Source organism: Saccostrea echinata, unplaced genomic scaffold (assembly GCF_033153115.1).
Source record: "Saccostrea echinata isolate AGI-Se365-2 ecotype Australia unplaced genomic scaffold, CSIRO_AGI_Sech_v1 ptg000054l, whole genome shotgun sequence".
NCBI lineage: Eukaryota > Metazoa > Mollusca > Bivalvia > Ostreida > Ostreidae > Saccostrea > Saccostrea echinata.
In genome coordinates, this window is record NW_026889803.1 from 24,962,845 (window position 1) to 24,983,597 (window position 20,753).

The 20,753-nt window shown below is 34.8% G+C and overlaps 1 protein-coding gene across 1 annotated transcript in view; it reads left to right on the forward strand.

Moving 5' to 3' along the window:
• Positions 1-993: 993 nt before the first annotated feature.
• LOC133204734 (macrophage mannose receptor 1-like) overlaps positions 994-20,753 on the forward strand; it is a 151,320-nt gene continuing 131,560 nt past the window's right edge. The window contains exons 1-3 of the mRNA XM_061340474.1: positions 994-1,026; positions 10,945-11,016; positions 11,295-11,433. Of these exons, the coding sequence (XP_061196458.1) occupies positions 994-1,026; positions 10,945-11,016; positions 11,295-11,433 (244 nt within the window). The remainder of the gene's footprint in view (positions 1,027-10,944; positions 11,017-11,294; positions 11,434-20,753) is intronic.

Sequence of the window (20,753 nt, forward strand, 5' to 3'; positions counted from 1 at the left end):
AAAACCTCAACTTCCTGTTTAGGAGATAAACAACGTTATATTGATATCTAACTTCTCATAAATATTGCTTATCGATAAATACCTGAAATGATTTCATGTCTGTTTTAGATACTGCAAATGTCTAGAGAAAAGTAAGAGATTTTTATAAAATTCACTTCCGGTCGCGTCTTTATTTGTCCTCAAAATTAGAATTTGTTCTCACAATATTGCTCGGCAACAGTAAACGACTGAAGACTAAAACTTTCAGGACTGATAGTCAGTCATCAGTTTATTTGAATCGTGAGAAAATCTTGTATTGCCGTTACTTCCGGTCGTGACAGGAAGTGATTTAATAAAGTGAATGGTTAATGATTAGCACGTTGGATTTTCACGCTGACGACTAGGGTTAAATCTCCAGAATGTCTGAATTTCTTTTATAACTTTTTCAGCTTGCATTTTCGTTTTAATTTTCAGAATCGGACGGAAGACCTCTCATTGCTCGCAATGAGTTTCTAGTTATTATTATTATTATTTTTTATTATTTTTTTTACTTTCTAATTTTGTGCACGCGATTTCTCAAAGACTATTGGATGGATTTACATGAAAATTTCAGGAAAGATGTGCCGTAACATGAACTTGATCTACCTGAGAGAAAAATTTGGAAATTCACTTTTGGTGCCAAGTTACGGACCATTTTCTGAATTTAAAATGACATTTTGTCCGCGGATAATCTCAAGAACGGTAAAAGATATCAATGTGAAACTTTCAGGGATTATAGGTCGTGATAAATACAAGCCGGTACGTGACCTTTCGTTCGTCGTCAGTACCTCCGGTCGTTACCGGAAGCAAATTTAAAAAATTGAATTTTTAAACTTTTTTAATTTTCAATATTTTTCTTTGATAGTAGTAGTGTTAACAAAGGCCCTTCTGAAAATGCTTAATATATAATTTGTTTTCAAATAGATAAATTCAAACTCTAGATATTCGCATTTTAAAATTTGAAGCGGCTCCAAAATGGCGGCTGTCACCGTACACTCCGACGAGCAGGTCGGCACTCGGAGCTCCTCGGGTGGCTCGTACCTCGCACACTAACCTCGGACGTCAACGGTGTTCTACCATGTTGCTGATACAGTCATGTGATCTTCTTTAAAATTCCTCAAAATGTATACCTTTGAAATCTGGGCTACTTTGTGGCACGCCCAACATTATGTTTTTGCTTTTAAAGACTACTTACATGATGTTGTAATCAAAACAAATATAAAAGAAAGAATTAGACAAGAGAAAAAACTTTTTGAAGAACTTTATGCAGAGCGAAATATGAAATGAGTTACAAGACAGTTTTCGGCGGAGAAATGTAATTGATTTGATACATATTCCTCCACCAATCACACCCGAGGTTTGTATGGAGGTAGCGGAGTCAGCTGAGGATTGCCGATTGGCAGGTCGGAGTTTACGGAAATAGCCGAGCGTCTTGTTGAAGGAAACTACAATAAGGATCAATGTTCTCACAATATTGCTCGGCAATAGTAAACGAATGAAGTCTAAAAGTTTCAGTACTGATAGTCAGTCATCAGTTTATATGAATCGTGAGAAAATCTTGTATCGCCGTTACTTCTGGTTGTGACAGGAAGTGATGTACAAAAGTGAATGGTTAATGCTTAGCACGTTGGATTTTCACGCTGACGACCAGGTTTAAATCTCCAGATTGTCTAAATTTCTTTTATCACTTTTTCAGCTTGAATTTTCGTCTTTATTTTCAGAATCGAACGGAAGACCTCTCATTGCTCGCAATGAGTTTCTAGTTATTATTATTATTATAGTTTAGTCTATTTTTGCTACATTTTTGTATTTATTTCTTAGGGTACCGCATATCTGTTAGTACTTGAAATGGTAAAATAGGTATATTTGTTGTGGTGGGAAGATACATTTGCTACCGTATAGCGGGTATTTTTAGTGGCGTTGTTACTACGCAAAATGTAATAAACAACGCAAAATGTAATAAACTGGGATTATTATATTTTGCGTTATTACATTTTGCGTTATTACATTTTGCATTGGGATTAACGCGAAATGTAATAATGCACTTTTTGGTTGTTATATTTTGCGTTTCTTAATTTTTGCGTTGAGGGCAACGCAAAATGTAATAAAACAAAATGTAATAAAACAATTTTTTTTTTTTGATATTGTGTTCAACGCGAAACATCACAAAATTGATTGAAACATATAACAATGGGGAAACTCGCTTCACTAAATAGACAGACATATCTATGACCATGTGACAAAGTTTTACATTACGGCTTTTACGGACATAACTAAATCTAATTTTTTATTTTTTACGCTGTTTGTAACATTTTTATTGAATACTTATAAAACCTTAACTACACTTTGATTGACATGTCTATTCATAAATCAGTCTGTATTATATATCTATCACTGACATTCTTAAATACCAAAGGTTGACCAAAAATTGACCATGGGTCCATTAAAAACTCTTGATATGCATGTACGACATGCATGTGTACATTGATTAGCAAATTAGACGTGCATGTTTGTGTGTCTAGCGTGGAGAAGCGGGGGGTAGGGGTTACTTGTATGTTGATTATTGTATTTTTATGCACATGCAGAAACTATCCATTTTATTGATGGAGAGAGAGAAAGAAAGAGAGAGAGAGAGAATTTTATCCTTGTTGGCCTGTAATGCAGTAAAACAGTATAAAATCTTAATTGTCAAAAAAACCCCTACCCGTTATATTTACACCTCCCAGTAAAAATAAATAGATTTCTTTTCTAAATTGCAGGCATTTGCTTATCAAAAAGCAAAAGCAAACTGATACACTAATCAACGAAATAACCCCCCCCCCCCCCCCCCCACATACACACACACACATACATGAGCACGCGCGTTTCTAATTTGCAATACCTATGAATTGTATATCAACTGATTTTAAACGGCTAATTAAATCAATATATGATGAAATCGGATCTAATGAAAGAATTAGCATTTGTTTATTTTTCCTTTCGTTTTATCATATCCATTTATTTTCTTCATCCACTATTCAATTAAAAATTATTCTCAAACTGACTGACTTAAAAGTGTGTTATTACATTATGCGTTGTTGCAGTTTGCTTAATCTCGACGCAAAATGTAATAATCCAAAAATCATGTTATTACATTTTGCGTTATTATGTTCCCCAAACGAAGTTTGGGAACATATTGTTTTTACTCTGTTTCTTATTATTATTATTATTATTATTATTCTTTTTTTCTACTTTCTTCTCCGGTACTTTTTTGTCCGGGAGTGTTCTCATAGAACCTCTCATCCGATTGACATGAAACCTTTTTAGGGTTAATAGGCATGTTGTGTAGGTGTGCGGAACGAAGGTCATTTTGCGCGCACATGCATGCACGTGCGCGCGCGTGCATTGAGTGAAATGACTGATATACTTGATAAAGCCGTAACTTTTATATTTCTTGATGAATTGCTTTGAAACTCAAAATATAAAGATATATTAGTAGTCTAGACAAGTTGACATGGTCAAATTAGCATGAACTCACGCGCATGCACGTGCGCTCTCCTCTGATTGGCTGATACAAAAATCTCAATAATTTCCTTGTTTTTTGACGAAATACTTTGAAATTTAAAATATAAGTATATATTATAAGGTGCTACAACATGTTACATAGGAAATCTCTTGAAACCACGCGCAGGCAGGTGTGCTGCAATCTGATTGGCTGAGACTTTAAATATCTATAACTCATTTGGTTTTCAACAAAACATGATGGAATTTACGACATGGATATGCTCATAGGGCTCCTACATTATGATACTATCAAAATTGAATGCAAGGCCATGCATGCGCGTATGCTGAATTCTGATTGGCTAATACTTAAAGGGTTACATCTCTCTTGTTTTTCAATGAAATTCTTTAATATTTAACACAAATGTATGTATTGTGAGACACTATAAGAAAATTAATGTGAAAAATGTAGAAGCAAGCACATGCGCTGAAATTTGATTGGCTAATACCCATATGGCTATATCGGAGTAGTTTTCCAATGAAATACCCTTATAAATAAAGTGTCCATCTATACTACAAAAGTATAGTCTAATTTATTGAAGCTTGTAGGGAATGGGGCATCATAAGGAATTGGGGAGCCGTTTGGGGAACATCTGTAACGGTTCCCGTTACAATTAGCACTAGTTACATTTTGCGTTGATCTCGACGCAAAATGTAATAACGCAAAATGTAATAATCCTTAAAAGTTTGTTTTTACATTTTGTGTTATTACATTCTGCGTTGATATCGACCCAAAATGTAATAACGCAAAATGCAATATTCCTGGTTTATTACATTTTGCGTCGTTATTACATTTCGCGTTGTAACATGGTGTGCCAACTTTGGCTTATTTAAGCGGTTTTGTAGGAATCCGCTAAAATTTTAACCGCCAAATTTGCTCTCGTCTTTATCACTACTGAAAACAAAGAAAATCACTTAAATAACTTTGATTACTCTATAGTATAAGCAATATAACTTTCATTTGGTGTTTTAACTCAAACTTTTGTATAAATCGGTATTCAAACGTATGTTTAACGTACTGAAACTTATCTAAAAGATGAATTTCCTCTCTTTTGCAATGTCACGGAACTCTGTTTCCGCCAAAAAAGTTCCACCAAAATTATTGGCAACCTTTGAGCAAGCAAAACGCCAAATTTTACATCCACTAAAGAAACCCGCTATACGGTATTTGTGTTATTAACTTATTTTTCTATAGGAACACATGTAACTTTTATAGATAGGGAATTACTGATTGGATGGTTTCATAATGAGAATTTTCGCCTCAACCCTTTAGAAGGACATTGATATTTTTCCGTATTACGGGACCTCCTTTTTAAAGTTTATATCCAAAAGACACATGACTTTTACTTTTAAAAAAGAAGACTTAGCAAAGGAACAGTCACTAGCTGCGTTAAATGCCTTATTTTTGACGCGGCATTGGGAACGACAATTGAACCCTAGGGCCTCAAGAGTTCGAAGCGAGCGGCAAACCCTTAAGGCCCATTTTGTACCTGTGATGTTAGTCCATGGATACAATAAAACTTTTGATATGCATAGTGGAAGGAGCTGTTGAAAATCTCTCAGTTTTTATGGAGTGTCGATAGATGAGGGCAGGGACCGGACTTGACTTTCGTGTATTATATTTTAGATAGCATTTTTAATTAAATATGTTTTTATGCATGCGAAATGAAATGAAATCAAAGCATTTGTTACGTTGTTATTTCATTTTACGTTCTAGTATATATTTTTAATACAACCATTCTGAGTTTTATATACTACTACACATATGATTAATTGACATGCACTTGCATTAATATTTTCGTCCTGTACGTTAATGGATTCTTTACTTTTTAGGTCACCTGAGTCACTCAGTTGACCTATTGCTATCCGTTTTTGCCCGTCGTCGTGCGTCGTCCGTTAACTTTTGAACATTTTCAACTTCTTCTCTAGAATCACTCAACCAATTTTGGCATATAGCATCTTTGGGTGCAGGGGAACAAAAACTGTGAATTTCATGGTCCCTGCCCCCCTGGGGTCCCAGTGTGGGGCTAAAACCACCAAAATTGATGCAATCTTTAAAAATAATCAAGCAGTCAAACTGTTGGCATGATTGTAATAAGCATTAAGCCCTCTACCAAAATTGTGAAATTCATGGCCCCAGGGTCAGGGGTTCTGGTGCTAGGGCGGGGCTATATAGATCATATAGTGAAAGTGCATTATTTCTTTGAAAATCTTCTTCTCTACTCCTGGGTATTATTTAAACAAACTAAGTACATTGTTATGATACCCAAGGATGCCTCTTCCAAAATTATGAATTTCATGGTCCCAGGGTCAAGGGTTCTGGTGAAAAAAGGGGGGCTCTATTGATTATATAGTGAAAATGCATTAATTCTTTGAAAATCTTCTTCTCTTCTCCTGGGTATTATTTAAACAAACTAAGTGCATGATAATGGTGCAAAAGGATGATTTTTCCAGAATTGTGAAATTCATGGCCCCAGGGTCAGGTGTTCTGGTGTAAGGGTGGGGCTCTATTGATTATATAGTGAAAATGCATTATTTCTTTGAAAAATTTTTCTCTGCTCCTGGATATTAAATAAACAATCTAAATGCATGGTTATGATAAGCATTGATGCCTTTTCCAAAATTGTGAATTTCATGGCCCCTGGGTCAGGGGTTCTGGTGGTAGGGCAGGGCTCTATTGATTATATAGTAAAAGTGCATTATTTCTTTGAAAATCTTCTTCTCTTCTCCTGGGTATTATTTAAACAAACTAAGTGCAAAGTTATGATAAACAATGATGCCTTTTGCAGAATTGTGAAATTCATGGTCCCTGGGTCAGGGTTCTAATGTTAGTGCGGGGATCTATTGATTATATAGTGAAAATGCATTAATTCTTTGAAAATGTTCTTCTCTGCTCCTGGGTATTATTTAAACAAACTAAGTGCATAGTAATGGTGCACAAGGATGCTTTTTCCAAAATTAATAAATTCATGGCCCCATAGTCAGGGGTTCTGTGCTAGGGCGGGGCTATATAGATCATATAGTGAAAGTGCATTATTTCTTTGAAAAATCGTCTTCTCTACTCCTGGGTATTATTGAAACAAATTGAATACATAGTTATGATAAGCAAGGGTGACTCTACCAAAATCTTGAAATTCATGGCCCAAAGGTCAGGGGTTCTGGTGCTGGGGGGGGGGGTGTTCTATTGATAATATAGTGAATCTGTAGTAAAAATGCATTATTTTTTAAAAAATCTTCTCTACTCCTGGGCATATCAGAGGCAAAAAGGGTAAAAGTTTTAATAAGGAAAGGTATTTTTACCAGGTTTTTGAACATCTGGACCATTTGGTCAAGTGTTCTGGTCTTGGCTAGGGCTCTATTAATTTGAATTCAACCGAGAGGAGTTATTCCCCTTTGCCATTTACTTTTGATAATTAATCACTGTAAATAATGTACTTGAAAGGTTAGTGGAATATAGGAGAATTATGCAAAAATTTTTATTGCATAATACAAAAAGTACTTTTATAGTTTAAATGATCAGGTAGACTTCTAAGTAATAGATAAATAAAAATGAGACAAAAATAACTTGTTTTATTCAATGTTCATCAAAGACTAAGAGAGTCCAATGTATGAGATTTCATCAAGGAATTAAAATAGTACAGAATCACTTATAATTTCTTAATATACGGTATGGTGATAGTTATAAATGGGGAACAGATTAGAACCTAATTTATGAACTGTTAATGAACACTAGACTTATTATTTTGTTGATCCTGATCTCCCTATTTTTCTTGCTTTTGGGCAACAAAGCTTCACTTTTCAGTTCATTTTATTTTCTATGGATCCTCTAAATTGTTGAATTATACTCAGGTGACCGTTAAAGCCCTTGGGCCTCTTGTTGTAAATTTAGAGTCTTTTTTTTTATTAATAACAACTCGATTTTTATTTCATCACAAACAGAAATCCTTCAGTGTTTTCAACAACACAACTGTGATACGGTAGTTCAATAGATACTTCGAGACCACATTTCTTACATGCGCATTTAATGCGTAAAATAGGTAGCATATCTATAAAAACAATGCACAATAACAAAAAAACTAATACGAAATAATACCTTTAAGGTAAATGATAATTAAACACTTTTCAACATCATACGATGTGCATTTTGTAAAGATTGGCATTGAAAATATGCTAAATGTAAATGCATCAAAATTCACGTCATAAAAAATTATCTTAATCGTTAATGAAACAATTTTTTTTATTCATTACTTTAGTTTGATATGTGTTCGAAATAAGTAAACCATTTTTAGGTCACCTGAGTCACTCAGGTGACCTATTGCTATCTGTTTTCGTCCGTCGTCGTGCGATGTGCGTTAACATTTGAACATTTTCAGCTTCTTCTCTGAAACCGTTGTACCAATTTCAGCCAATTTTAGCATATGGCGTCTATGTGTGAAGGGGAACAAAATTTGTGAATTTCATGGGCCCTGCCCCGCTCGGGCCTGAGGGGTGGGGCTAAAACCACCAAAATTAATGCAATCTTTAAAAATCTTCTTCTTTTCTCCTGGACATCAAGCAGTCAAACTGTTGGCATGATTGTAATAAGCATTGAGCCCTTTACCAAAATTATGAAATTCATGGCCCCAGGGTCAGGGGTTCTGGTGAAAAAAAGGGGGGGCTCTATTGATTATATAGTGACAAAGCAAAATTTATTTGAAAATATTCTTTTCTGCTTCTGGTTAAAAAGCAAAGAAGCTAAGTATATAGTTATGATAAGCAAGAGTGCTTCTTCCAGAGTAGAATTGCATGACCCCTGGGTCAGATGTGCTGGTGTAAGGGTGGGACTCTTGATAATATAGTGAAAATGCATTAATTCTATCAAATAATCCTGTCGGCTCCTTAGTGTGAAGCAGATAAGCAAAGTGATTACTTATGATGAGCAAACCTCTGGTCCCAGGGTGAGTGGCTCTGGTGTTTCTCGGTGGGAGGGGGGGGGCTCTATTGATAATATAGTGAATCTGTAGTAATAATGCATTATTTCTTTAAAAATCTTCTCTGCACCTGGGCATATCAGAGGCAAAAAGAGTAAGTTTTAATAAGGAAAGGTATTTTTACCAGATTTTTGAACATCTGGACCATTTGGTCAAGTGTTCTGGTCCTGGCCAGGGCTCTATTAATTGGTATTCTACTGAGAGGAGTTATTACCCTTTGCCATTTACTTTTGATAATTAATCACTGTAAATAATATACTTGAAAGGTTAATAGAATAAGAGAATTGTGCAAGAATTTTTATTGTATAATACAAAAAGTACTTTCATAGTTTTAATGGTCAGGTAGACTTGTAAGTAATAGATAAATAAAAATGAGACAAAAATAGCTTACCTTATTAAATGTTCATCAAAGACCAAGAGAGGCCAATGTAAGAGATTTCAACAAGGAATTAAAATAGTACAAAAGCACTGATAGTTTGTTAATGTACTGTATGGTGAGAGTGATAAATGGGGAACAGATTAGAACCTAATTTATGAACTGTTAATGAATACTAGACTAATTATTTTGTTGATGCTGATCACCCTATTTTTTTTTTTTTTTTTTTTTTTTTTTTTTTTTTTTTTTTTTTTGCTTTTGGGCAACAAAGCTTCACCTTTCAGTTCATTTTATACTCTATGGATCCTCTAAATTGCTGTGTAATACTCAGGTGACCGTTAAGGCCCTTGGGCCTCTTGTTGATCATTTACATTCTGAAACATGGATAGAAACCTGATATTAATATACCTACCCTCAATCTTTCTTTATTTGACCACCATTTGTTATCTCTAAATCATGTGTCTAAGTTGATCGATGTTGAAAAACAAACATCAGAGTAATAAAATAGAATGATTAAAGTTACATAAAATCTCATTTTCAAGTGATTTTATCATAGGCCGGAAAATGACCTTATAGAGAATCATCCTTTGTTTACAAACACCAGGTATTTGGTGTTAGGTTGTGAAAAATGCCGATGTCATTGAATATTGAGACTTTGCATGTAAGTTCAAATATAATAATATACTGATGTTACTTTTAAAATAAATAGGGAAACTCAAAATAATAAACAAAACAATAATGGGTGTGTGTCTCTGCTTCTGTTTTAAGAAGCTGGCCAGATTCATTCAACAAGAGTCCTCAAGAGGACTTATGTAAACAAGAGCCCTAGTATAATACAACACTGCAGTAACAAGCAAAATTAACTGATGAATCTGTGTTGCCAAATTTCAAAACTCTGGTAAAAATACTCTTGCTTACTATAGTATTGTAACATGCTAGACCTTCTTGGGATTGTGCTTGGTTTGTCCAAGTCTTACAAAGATGATAATGAATGCAAAATATACATACACTAGTGACACTTGCCTTGTGTGTATTAGGTATTTAATATCATTTAGTATGATTTTAATACTTGCTTAGTGCTACAATGAAGTACACAAAGAGAAATCTCTAATGCCTGTATGTTTACTCGAGGTGATGCCTCTTGGCTTAACAAACAACTTAACTGTTTGCCACTTGGTATCACTTGGTACATCTTGGGAATACAAAAACCTTGGTAATACTTGTTACCAGCACTCACACTTGGCTATAAAATGTGGTCATTTGCCTTTTGTCAAAAACAACAACACGTCCCCTAGTCAACCTGTGATCACTTGGTCACTTTGATATAGTATATTTAAAAAAACGTTATGAAGGCTTTAACCAAATAATCTATTATCTCCATGATTTTATCTGACAGTAATTCATCAATATTATTGTCAATCAGGGCACTACAGTGTACTCATACGAAGTACAATTGACCCTTTTGCTACATATATTTTCTTTATGTCAATCCGCATGTTTCACAATTTTGGAAGAGACACCCTTGCTCATTATAACTATGTTTTTAGTTTGTTTGATTAATACATAGGAACAGAGAAGTAGAAGATTTTTAAATAAATAATGCATTTTTACTATATATTCAAAAGAGCCCCGCCATAGCACCAGAACCCCCTGACCCTGGGTCAATGAATTTCACAATTTTGGTAGAGTACTCAATGTTTATTACAATCATACCAATAGTTTGACATCTTGAGAAGATTTTTTTAAATTGCATTAATTTTGGTGGTTTTAGACTCACCTGGGGGGGGGGGGGGCAGGGACAATGAATTTTAGAATTTTCGTTTCTCTTCACCCTTATATGTTATATGCCAAAATTGGTTGAAATAGGTTCAGTGGTTCCAGAGAAGAAGCTGAAAATGTTCAAAAAATTACGACCGACGGACGACGAACGACGACGGACAAAAAAAAAAGATAGCAATAGGTCACCTGAGTGAGTCAGCTGGTGACATAAAATCACACACACTCATCAAACACAAAAATTAAATTTTCGTATTATTTCAGCAATGTGGTGTAGAACAGATTGTTTCTAGAGCTGGTATTGTAACATACAATGTTGGCTGTCTTTCTACACGCGTAAGTTTATCTGTTTAAAATTCATTTATCAAAGTAAAAAAAAATATTCATTCATCAAAGTAAAACATACTATTGACAAGTGAACAGTAGACATAGAAACCGAGATTTTGTGGAACTTGAACGTAATTTAGGACAAGAAATCTTGCAACATATGCAATACCCGGATGTACTCATGAAAACAAAACTGTACGTTTCTCAGGGAAATAAACCTATCTGTGAAATTTACGCTTAATCAGTGTACATAAGTCCCTTGTTTCCTCTTTATAATATTTCATTAGGCTTGCGCTGTTCCTGTTAAAAGAGATGTATCCCGTTTGTCTGCAAGATCAATGTTTGGAACAGATTCAGGGATTATAACGTGCCAGCAATGCTGTAATGGTACAGACCTTTGTAACAACCAAGGTTGTGGAATTTCAGGTCAGCTTTTCCGTCTTCATTTTTTATTTGAATATCTCTAACAGTGTGTATTTTTGTGAAACCAGCCTGTACACCCTCAACTTTCACCTTATTTGCAACTTTCAATCACAGGTACTCGTGGACAGGAACCCCCCCATGTTAAAACCCCTTTTCAAAAATTATATTTCACTTATGAAAAATACAATCTGTCATTAAGTAACATGCTGACTAATGTTTTTCATACTAATTGTTAGGCCATTATTTACACAATGAATTGTTTACGGATTTTCCCGTTTCTCCCGATAATGACAAGGAGCACACGGCGGGTGTGACCGGTCGGCAGGGGATACACTCCTCTTTGGCACCTGATCCCATCTCTGATGTTTTAGATGTCCGTGTTTGCTCTGCTCCTGATTTGCATTGTTTGAATTGACTTTTAGTTTGGATATATATTGTTCGTTATCTTCATATTTCATTATTTCTCATGTATGCCGTATGACAAATCGGGGAAAACCTCAACATAATAATTTCATACAAAACAAGATGTGTTTGAAAAACAAAAATGCTCCCGAGAGTGGCCATTTGTAAATATAAGCAGTCAAGGACAGTTTGAATTGATAGGGTTTCAAATGAAAATTGATGTGAAGGTAAAGCTGTGCAGGTTCGATTATAGACTAGCATAAATTCATTTAAACGCATAACAGAGGTATAAAAGCCACATCTTACTTCTTTATAAAAAGAAATTCGACAAAGTCCCAACGTACTGTTCACAATACTGCTTTATTTTCTCCTGTAAAAGTCAATGAAGTGAATTGTATTTTGATGACAACATTCTTGTCTAGTGAACAAGTGGCCCAAGGGCCTTCAGAGTCACCTGAGTATAATATAACAATTTAAAGGATGCAAGGAGTATAAAATGAACTGAAAGGTGAAGCTTTGTTGCCCAAAAGCAAGAAAAATAGGATGATAAGGATTAACAAAATAATTATTCTTAATATTCATTAACAGTTCATAAATTAGGCTCTAGTCTGTTTCCCATTTATCACTATCAATATACAGTATAACAAATTATCAATGCTTCTGTACTATTTTAATCTCTTGTTGAAATTTCTTACATTGGCCTCTCTTGGTCTTTGATGAACATATAATAAGACAGGTTATTTTATTTCTCTAACACTTACAAGTTTACCTGATCATTAAAACTATAAAAGTACTTTTTGTATAATACAATAAAAACTCTTGCATAATTCTCTTATTTTATTTACCTTTCAAGTACATTATTTACAGTGATTAATTATCAAAAGTAAATGGCAAAGAGGAATAACTCCTCTCAGTAGAATGCAAATCAATAGAGCCCTGGCCAGGACCAGAACACTTGACTAAATGGTCCAAATATTCAAAAATCAGGTAAAAATACCCTTCCTTATAAAAATTTTACTCTGTTTGCTTCAGATATGCCCAGGTGCAGAGAAGTTTTTTAAAGAAATAATGCATTTAACTACAGATTCACTATATTATCAATAGAGCCCCCCCCCCCCCCCAAGAAACACCAGAGCCCCTGACCCTGTGACCATAGGTTTGCTCATCATAACTAATCACTTTGTGTATCTGCTTTACACTAAGGAGCAAACAGGATTATTTAATAGAATTAATGCATTTTCACTATATTATCAAGAGCCCCACCCTTACACCAGCACATCTGACCCAGGGGTCATGAAATTCACTACTCTGGAAGAAGCACTCTTGCTCATCATAACTATACACTTAGCTTCTTTGCTTTTTAACCAGAAGCAGAAAAGAATATTTTCAAATAAATTTTGCTTTTTCACTTTATAATCAATAGAAGCCCCCCTCCCCCACTTCCCCCCTCTCACCAGAACCCTTGAACCCTGTGGTCATGAAATTCACAATTTTGGAAGAGGCATCCTTGCGTATTATAACAATGTACTTAGTTTGTTTATGTAATGCACAGGGGCAGGGAAGAAGATTTTCAAAGAAATAATTCACCTTCACTATAGGATCTATATAGCCCCGCCCTAGCACCAGAACTACTGTCCGTGGGGCCATGAATTTCGCAATTATGGAAGAAGCATCCTTGCTTATCATAACAATGTACTTAGTTTGTTAAATAATACCCAGGTGCAGAGATTTTTAAAGAATTAAAACATTTCCACTTTATAATCAAAAGAGCCCCGCCCTAACACCAGAACCCCAGATCCAAGGGCCATGAATTTCACAATTTTGGAAGAGGCATCCTTACTTATCATAACTATGTTTTTAATGTGTTTAAATAATACTCAGGAGAAGAGAAGAAGATTTTCAAAGAAATAATGCACTTTCACTATATGATCTATATAACCGCCCTAGTACCAGAACCCCTGACCCCGGGGCCATGAATTTCACAATTTTAATAAAGTCACCCTTGCTTATCATAACTATGTATTTAATTTGTTTCAATAATACCTAGGAGTAGAGAAGAAGATTTTCAAAGAAATAATGCATTTTCACTATATGATTTATATAGCCCCGCCCTAGTACCAGAACCCCTGACCCTGGGGCCATGATTTCACAATTTTGGTAAAGGGCTCAATGTTTATTACAATCATGCCAACACTTTGACTACTTGATGTCCAGGAGTAAAGAAGAAGGTTTTTAAAGATTGCATTAATTTTGGTGGTTTTAGCCCCACCCCTCAGGCCCTAGGGGAGGGACCATGAAATTCACAAATTTTGTTCCCCTTCACACATAGATGCCATATGCTAAAATTGGCTAAAATTGTTTCAGCGGTTTCAGAGAAGAAGCTGAAAGTGTTCAAAATGTTAACACACGACGGACGACGTACGACGACGGACGAAAAGAGATAGCAATAGGTCACCTGAGTGACTCAAGTGACCTAAAAAAAAAATCAAATGCAAAAATTCAAACTAACATTCTGACATAAACAGACTTGGCACACTGATGACAGATGAAACAAAACAGACAACATATAGCAAATATATTTTTTATATTTTGTGTTATAGGTTATGTTCCAAGATATGCAGTGCTAGTGATTCCAAAATAGAAGTCTCCACTTTAGTTTCATCATATCAAGAAGTCTGTGTTCATGCTGGCATACAGCCTATATTTGAAAATGTCTTCTCAAAAATAATCTTTTCAATATATGACATCAAGCAAGTAAGACTTATACATGAAAAGGGAAGAAAATATTATTTTGTTGCCATAAAATTTAAAACTGAGAAAGATTTACCCATTGTTACGACATGGTCTGTTGGGAAACATTTAACCTCACTTATGATATTAAGCAGCATGTTATCAACTGTTACTTTATTAATGCCATTTGATATAGTTATCAATGGTAACATTGTGATGAAAGAATTGACGTTGGATTTTCAGAAGAAGATATGGAATCTATCAATCAGAAATAAATCAATTGACTTGGAAAACTTTACATTTCCAATGATTTTGACTGCACAGTGCACAGCAGGCTCTTTACATGAAATTCTTCACATTGTGTCCAAAATAAATATCTGCAAGGGAATTTTGAACCTAAAAAGCAATTTACCTTCTAAAGCTATTTGTGAGAATCTGGTTACAAGAGGTAATGAGAATGGAAAATCAGATAGTAGGCTAAGATGTCGGACCTGTTGTCAAGCCTACACTTGGTGTACCGTAAATGAATCATGTAGAACTTGCAATAAGCAGTTGAACGGTGGCACAGCTGATGACAGTATGTGTAACTCTATACAAATAGTTCAGACCAGTAATGATGTACAGAGAATATTTGAGAATATTTTCCCTAATGCGTCTACTGAAATGAAACAATTTTTACAAACTCAACACACTATTCTAAGCTCCAATTTAAACCATGCCAGTCTTGTGAGATGGGATAAGTTTACATTAAAACTATGTCTAAACTTATGGTGCAAGGGAGCAAAAGTATATGAAGATTTAAGAGATAGTCAAATTTTTAAGTTGCCTTCAGGTCGACATCTACACACTGCTCAACGCGTTATCGGCTTTTGGGTTGTTATCGGGCATTCGGTGGATAACAACTTTTGACAGGTTATTAAATTGTTGCAAATAAACACTATAAAAATAGAAACAGAGACTGTTGATTGTGCTTTTTGTGAACAAGAATGAATACAGATCCAAAATAAAGCCCCAATATATCCTATTATAGTATTTGTAAGTCTTGAGAAGACTTTAAAAAGTCAAATTTGTTATATTTTGCAAGTTTTTGGCCGATTGGCATTGCTGCATATAGCCCCTCTCTTCAGAATCCTTATATTTACCTCACATTAATTATTGTCCACAATATGACATCGTCAGAATCTCGTAAAGATGTGATCAAAGGGTAAAAATAGCCCTTTTTTAACTTTCAGGATGTTATCGGAAATGCGGTTGAATGGTTCACTTTGTTATCGGAAATTTCGGTTTTAGTTATCGGAAACAAAGGTTGTCATAGGTTAGGAAAAATCTAAAGAAACAACAGAAATCTTCATTAAATCTAAATATTTAAAGTGGCAAGAACACAATTCTAATTTTTAGATATCATTTGTCTCTTTTTAGAATATGTAACTTTAAGAAAAGGAGTGTTTTTTGATCATGGATGTTTTGGCATATCTCATAATCACCGAAATGTGTATGATCTTGACCTGTTCGAAAATATCATATTAGTTAATTCTCTGAATTATAAATCTCTGTTGTAACCAAAATACAAATGCCAAATTTATTTATTGAGATTCTTACGTTGCATTATGCGCAATATAAAAGCATTGCAATAATTGCTAAATTCACAGTAATTCACTCTAAGTTTTCTGTGTGTTGCCTTCCAGTTACGCACTGTTCTTCGCTTTTGTCTCTGTTTTCCTTGCTTCGTTTTTATTTCTTGACTTAGCATTTTTGATCACCCCTTAACAGTCGTTGTTCCTTTTGTTAGAACTAAGTACATACATGTATTAGTTTGGTATAAAGCAATTAAAGAATCTAAACTCAAGCGTGGTTAAATGAATTTTCCAAAAGGGTGTTAGACAAAATATGACCAAGAATTCCAACTTTTGAGAAAATAAAATGACTTTAATAGTTTACAAAAAGCGTAACTGACGGAAAGAAACTATTTTTAATGAAATATCAAGATAATTTATTCAAGTTCAAACGTCTATTGAAACAGTATACATTTGGAGCAGAGTAATCACGGAACTCTAACAACATCAGATGTTGTTTCAGGGTCAAAGAAGGGATAAGCATCCTGTCGACCGATCACACCCGCGGAGTGCTCTTTGTCATTATCGGCCGAATGGAAAATCCGTAGACAATTCAATGTGTAGGTGGAGCTCATATTCGGATTTACGATAGGGGTGTCGGGGAGGTTCAGACCTCACCTGGAATTTACAGAGTTATATTGAATATCTATAGTGAAGCAAATAAAAAAGAAAAAGAACCTTGGCACACCCCCTTCCCCATTGAAAACGAGGATCACTGCTTGTAGAAAAGGTTAAACATGTGAAGAATTGAAGTGGGAAATGAGTTCAACGGTTTTTTTTTTAATCAATTTTATTTATTTTTACTGAACAATGTTTTTGTACAAGGATAGTCTCCTTAATCTAATACATACCCAATTATAACAAGAAAGAAATATTTCTTTGCGGTATATTTGCACCTCATTCGATTTCCTCTATTTCAAACCTTAAAATGATTTTATACAAACAATGCTATCGCTCTGTATTGGACAAAACAAACTTTTAGCTCATTGGGGCACTTGAAGTGACGATGTTTTTTTCAAAAATGACATAATAGATCGTAAGACCTGACTAACTAAAGAAACTATATATTTGTTGTATACATGCACATTTACGTCTGAAACCGATGGAAGCCAATAGTGGCTATCTTTAAAGGAAAACAGAAAAATGATTGAACAGATAAGTAGTTCTATTATAAAATCATAATTATAGTTATTTACATGTACGAGGGGCGTTCAATAAATAATGTCACCAATGAGATTCCATAAAATACAGGGTTCACTTGATCTTTTGATTTCTTTTCACGCATAATGTGGTTCATAATCTGTTTATGGTCGTTTATCTGACCACATTTTATCACCGAGTTCTCCCTTGAGAAGCTGAAATATAACCCCTACTCGAGACACTGCATGAAAATATGACTGGTATGTCATCTTCCAATAAGGCGAAATTAGAGGCTACATTAAAGCATGTGTCAGTCTAGGTAAAGATTCAAAAGACATTTTCAAGAATTATGTGATGTGTATGGTAACAAGTGTATGTCTTTGAGACAAGTTTACAGGTGGGTTAGCAAATTAAAAAACGGCCAAACAGACCTTAAATATAAGCAACGTCCTGGACCACCTCGAACGGCTTCAATTGGTGCATTACTTGCAAAAATAACTAATATCATCACTAATGATGGTCGATAAACATTAAACAGTTAGCAAATTTAGTAGGTATTTCATTGGGACAGTTTTTACAATTTCAAAGAAACACCTAGGTTTCCGGAAGGTTAGTGCATGATGGATACCCCATCTTTTAACAGAAAAACAAAAACGATTGCGTGTTGAAATGTCTAAAAAAAAAATTACTTAAAATCTACAAAAAAAAAAAAACGCGACGCACGACGTTTCCGGAAATAGATACAGGCGATGAAACATGGATACATTATTTTGAACCTCAGAGGAAAATTGATAACAAGATGTGGTTGACTAAAAAGACAAATCGCCCTGCTATTTCAAAACGGTCTCAAAGTATTAAGAAAGTATTATACGCAATTTTCTCTATTAGTGAAGGTCCTCTAGTTCAGGTTGCTCTTCCAAAAGGCCGATCAATCACCGGACACGTATATAAAAATTATGTGATAAAGAAAGTTAAGAGATACATAGAAAGCAAGAGACCAAAGTCTGGAATTCGAAACATTCGACTTCTCCATGACAACCCCCAACACATAAATCACAGATTGAGAGATCATTTTTCGAAAAAGAAAAGGTTCATTTTTTACCCCACTCTCCCTATTCGCCCTATTTGTTTCCCCAAATTGAAAATGCACTTCTTAGGAAGAAGATATGCTTCAAGGAATGCTTGGGTTCTGCCATTTAGCAGTTCATGAATACCATACCCAAAAACATCATATGAATGCATTCAAAACTTGTATAAAACGGTTGAAGTTATGTGTGTTTGTCAAAGGAGAGTATTTTGAAGGGAACCATTTAAAAAAACTGACAAAAATATTTTCTTGAGTTCCTTTTTTAACAGCGATGACATTATTTATTGAACGCCCCTCGTATATCAAAAAACTAACAATGGACAGCTAGAAAATTTTCAAAAATCACTTTAAAAACATTACGTTTGTAATTTTCAAGAATTGACAGATTATAATGGACTTTTTCCAATCTATTTCTAAAGCTGAAGGAAACTTTTTAACCTGAGTTTCCGATAACTTACACCTGTAAAAACCGAATTATCCGGCAACATCAACCTTGTTGACGATAGCATGTTTTCACCTACCGAGACATTTTAGATGCCTGTTAACTAACCCTTAATTTGGATTTTTTATTTCAGTCTGCTTATCTACAGGTATATGATTGTCTATAGAATATATAAACTATTTTGTTTAATACAAAAAAATGAAATTGACTTCTACAAAAGCTAAAATGTGATGACATATTCCGAAATTTTTTTTATAAAATATCATTTGAAAGAGTTGTAGATCTTTTGAAAGAGAGTGATTTGGTTTGTATTTTTTGCTGCTGAAAGTATAATCATTTATTATATACCCAACTGTTTGTCACTCAGTTTTACTGTTGAATTTATGCAAACACGTGACGGTGTGATCCGACGTTCCGGATCACCACACTGTGGTTTTCTGAATCCATATCACCCCTCTCTGAAACTGATGACGTAGTACACAGATAAATGACGTTTTTATTCTCGAGCATCAAAAAGTTCCTAACAAAATGGTTTGTTTAATGTAGAAAAGTTAATGTAATTGATCCAAAAACTTTCCTTTCATTATATTTTGCTAGTTGTAAAGGGGTATATAATAAATTTATCATTATAACAGTAACTTGATCCGAAGAGCCTATCGCGTCTCGTTGACAGGCGCGGATCATCAGATCAAACTCGACGCTTCGCGTCTCGTTTGATCTGATGATCCGCGCCTGTCAACTTGACGTGATACGGCTCTTCGGATCAAGTTACTGTTATAATAATATATATATATATCTGCCAGAGATCACAAACTTTGTTTGCTGGAGTACGCAATTATCGTTGAATTAAGAAATTTAAAATCACCTACGTTTTGTAAACATTGCTTTTCTTGCACCGAATGCCCGATAACAACCGAATTGCCGATAACGCGTTGAGCAGTGTGATCTAAGGAGGATGAAAAATAGTGTGACACAAAGACCAGGCATTAATGATGAATGCTTAGAATGGATGTACAACACTGCTCAAGCAAATAATTTACCCCCAAGTGGTTATTATGGAGGAATCATCCATGATGAGGCCAAAATTCAATAAGACTTGGTCATCCATGTGAAGGGGAAATGCAATGAACTAGTAGGCTGGATTGACACAGGCGAGGAAGCACAGTGTCTCACTATCCTTCGAGAAGGGGGAGTTCATCAAAGTCTGGCTACAGATGTTTTACAACTGACATTCCTTGGAAATACAGGTTTTAGATTTCCAATAGCCCATTTTCCAACTCGTGGCATTAAAGGGTCAGAACTCTACATCTTCATATGGGAAGCAGTGTCAAAACTACAATCATGGGGGTTCTTTGTAGACCATATTATGCAGGATGGTGGTTGTCTAAATAGAAAATTTACCAAAATTCATTTCAGTGGTAATCCAAATAAAGAATTCTTTCTCTCTGATCATCTGGTGAGTCGTGGGAAAAAAATTGCCCACTGTCAAGATTTTTCACACAATATGAAGAAGTTGCGTAATTCCCTATTAAGTAGTGGAAACCATAAGTATTCGAAACGACTTCCACAAATAGAGGATTCCTACATTGTCTGGGATCACTGGGTGGAGGCATTCAAGTGGGATGAAAAAACAATTTCAAGGAAGGTATATTACAAACTTACGTCACCTCATATCCTGATTCCTCAAGAAAAATGAGGAACCATTTGGCTGATGAAGTCTTAAATGAAGATATGCTTCACTTGATGAAGCAGTACCAAGACAGTTTACACAACAGAGAAATATTGAAATGCACCATCAATCTGCTAGAACAGTCATCCACACTTGGAAGAATCTTCCGAGACCCAAGACCCATCAATAATATTAATGATACAAGACTCTCTGATTTACAATCTGTGCTTCAGTGGTTTC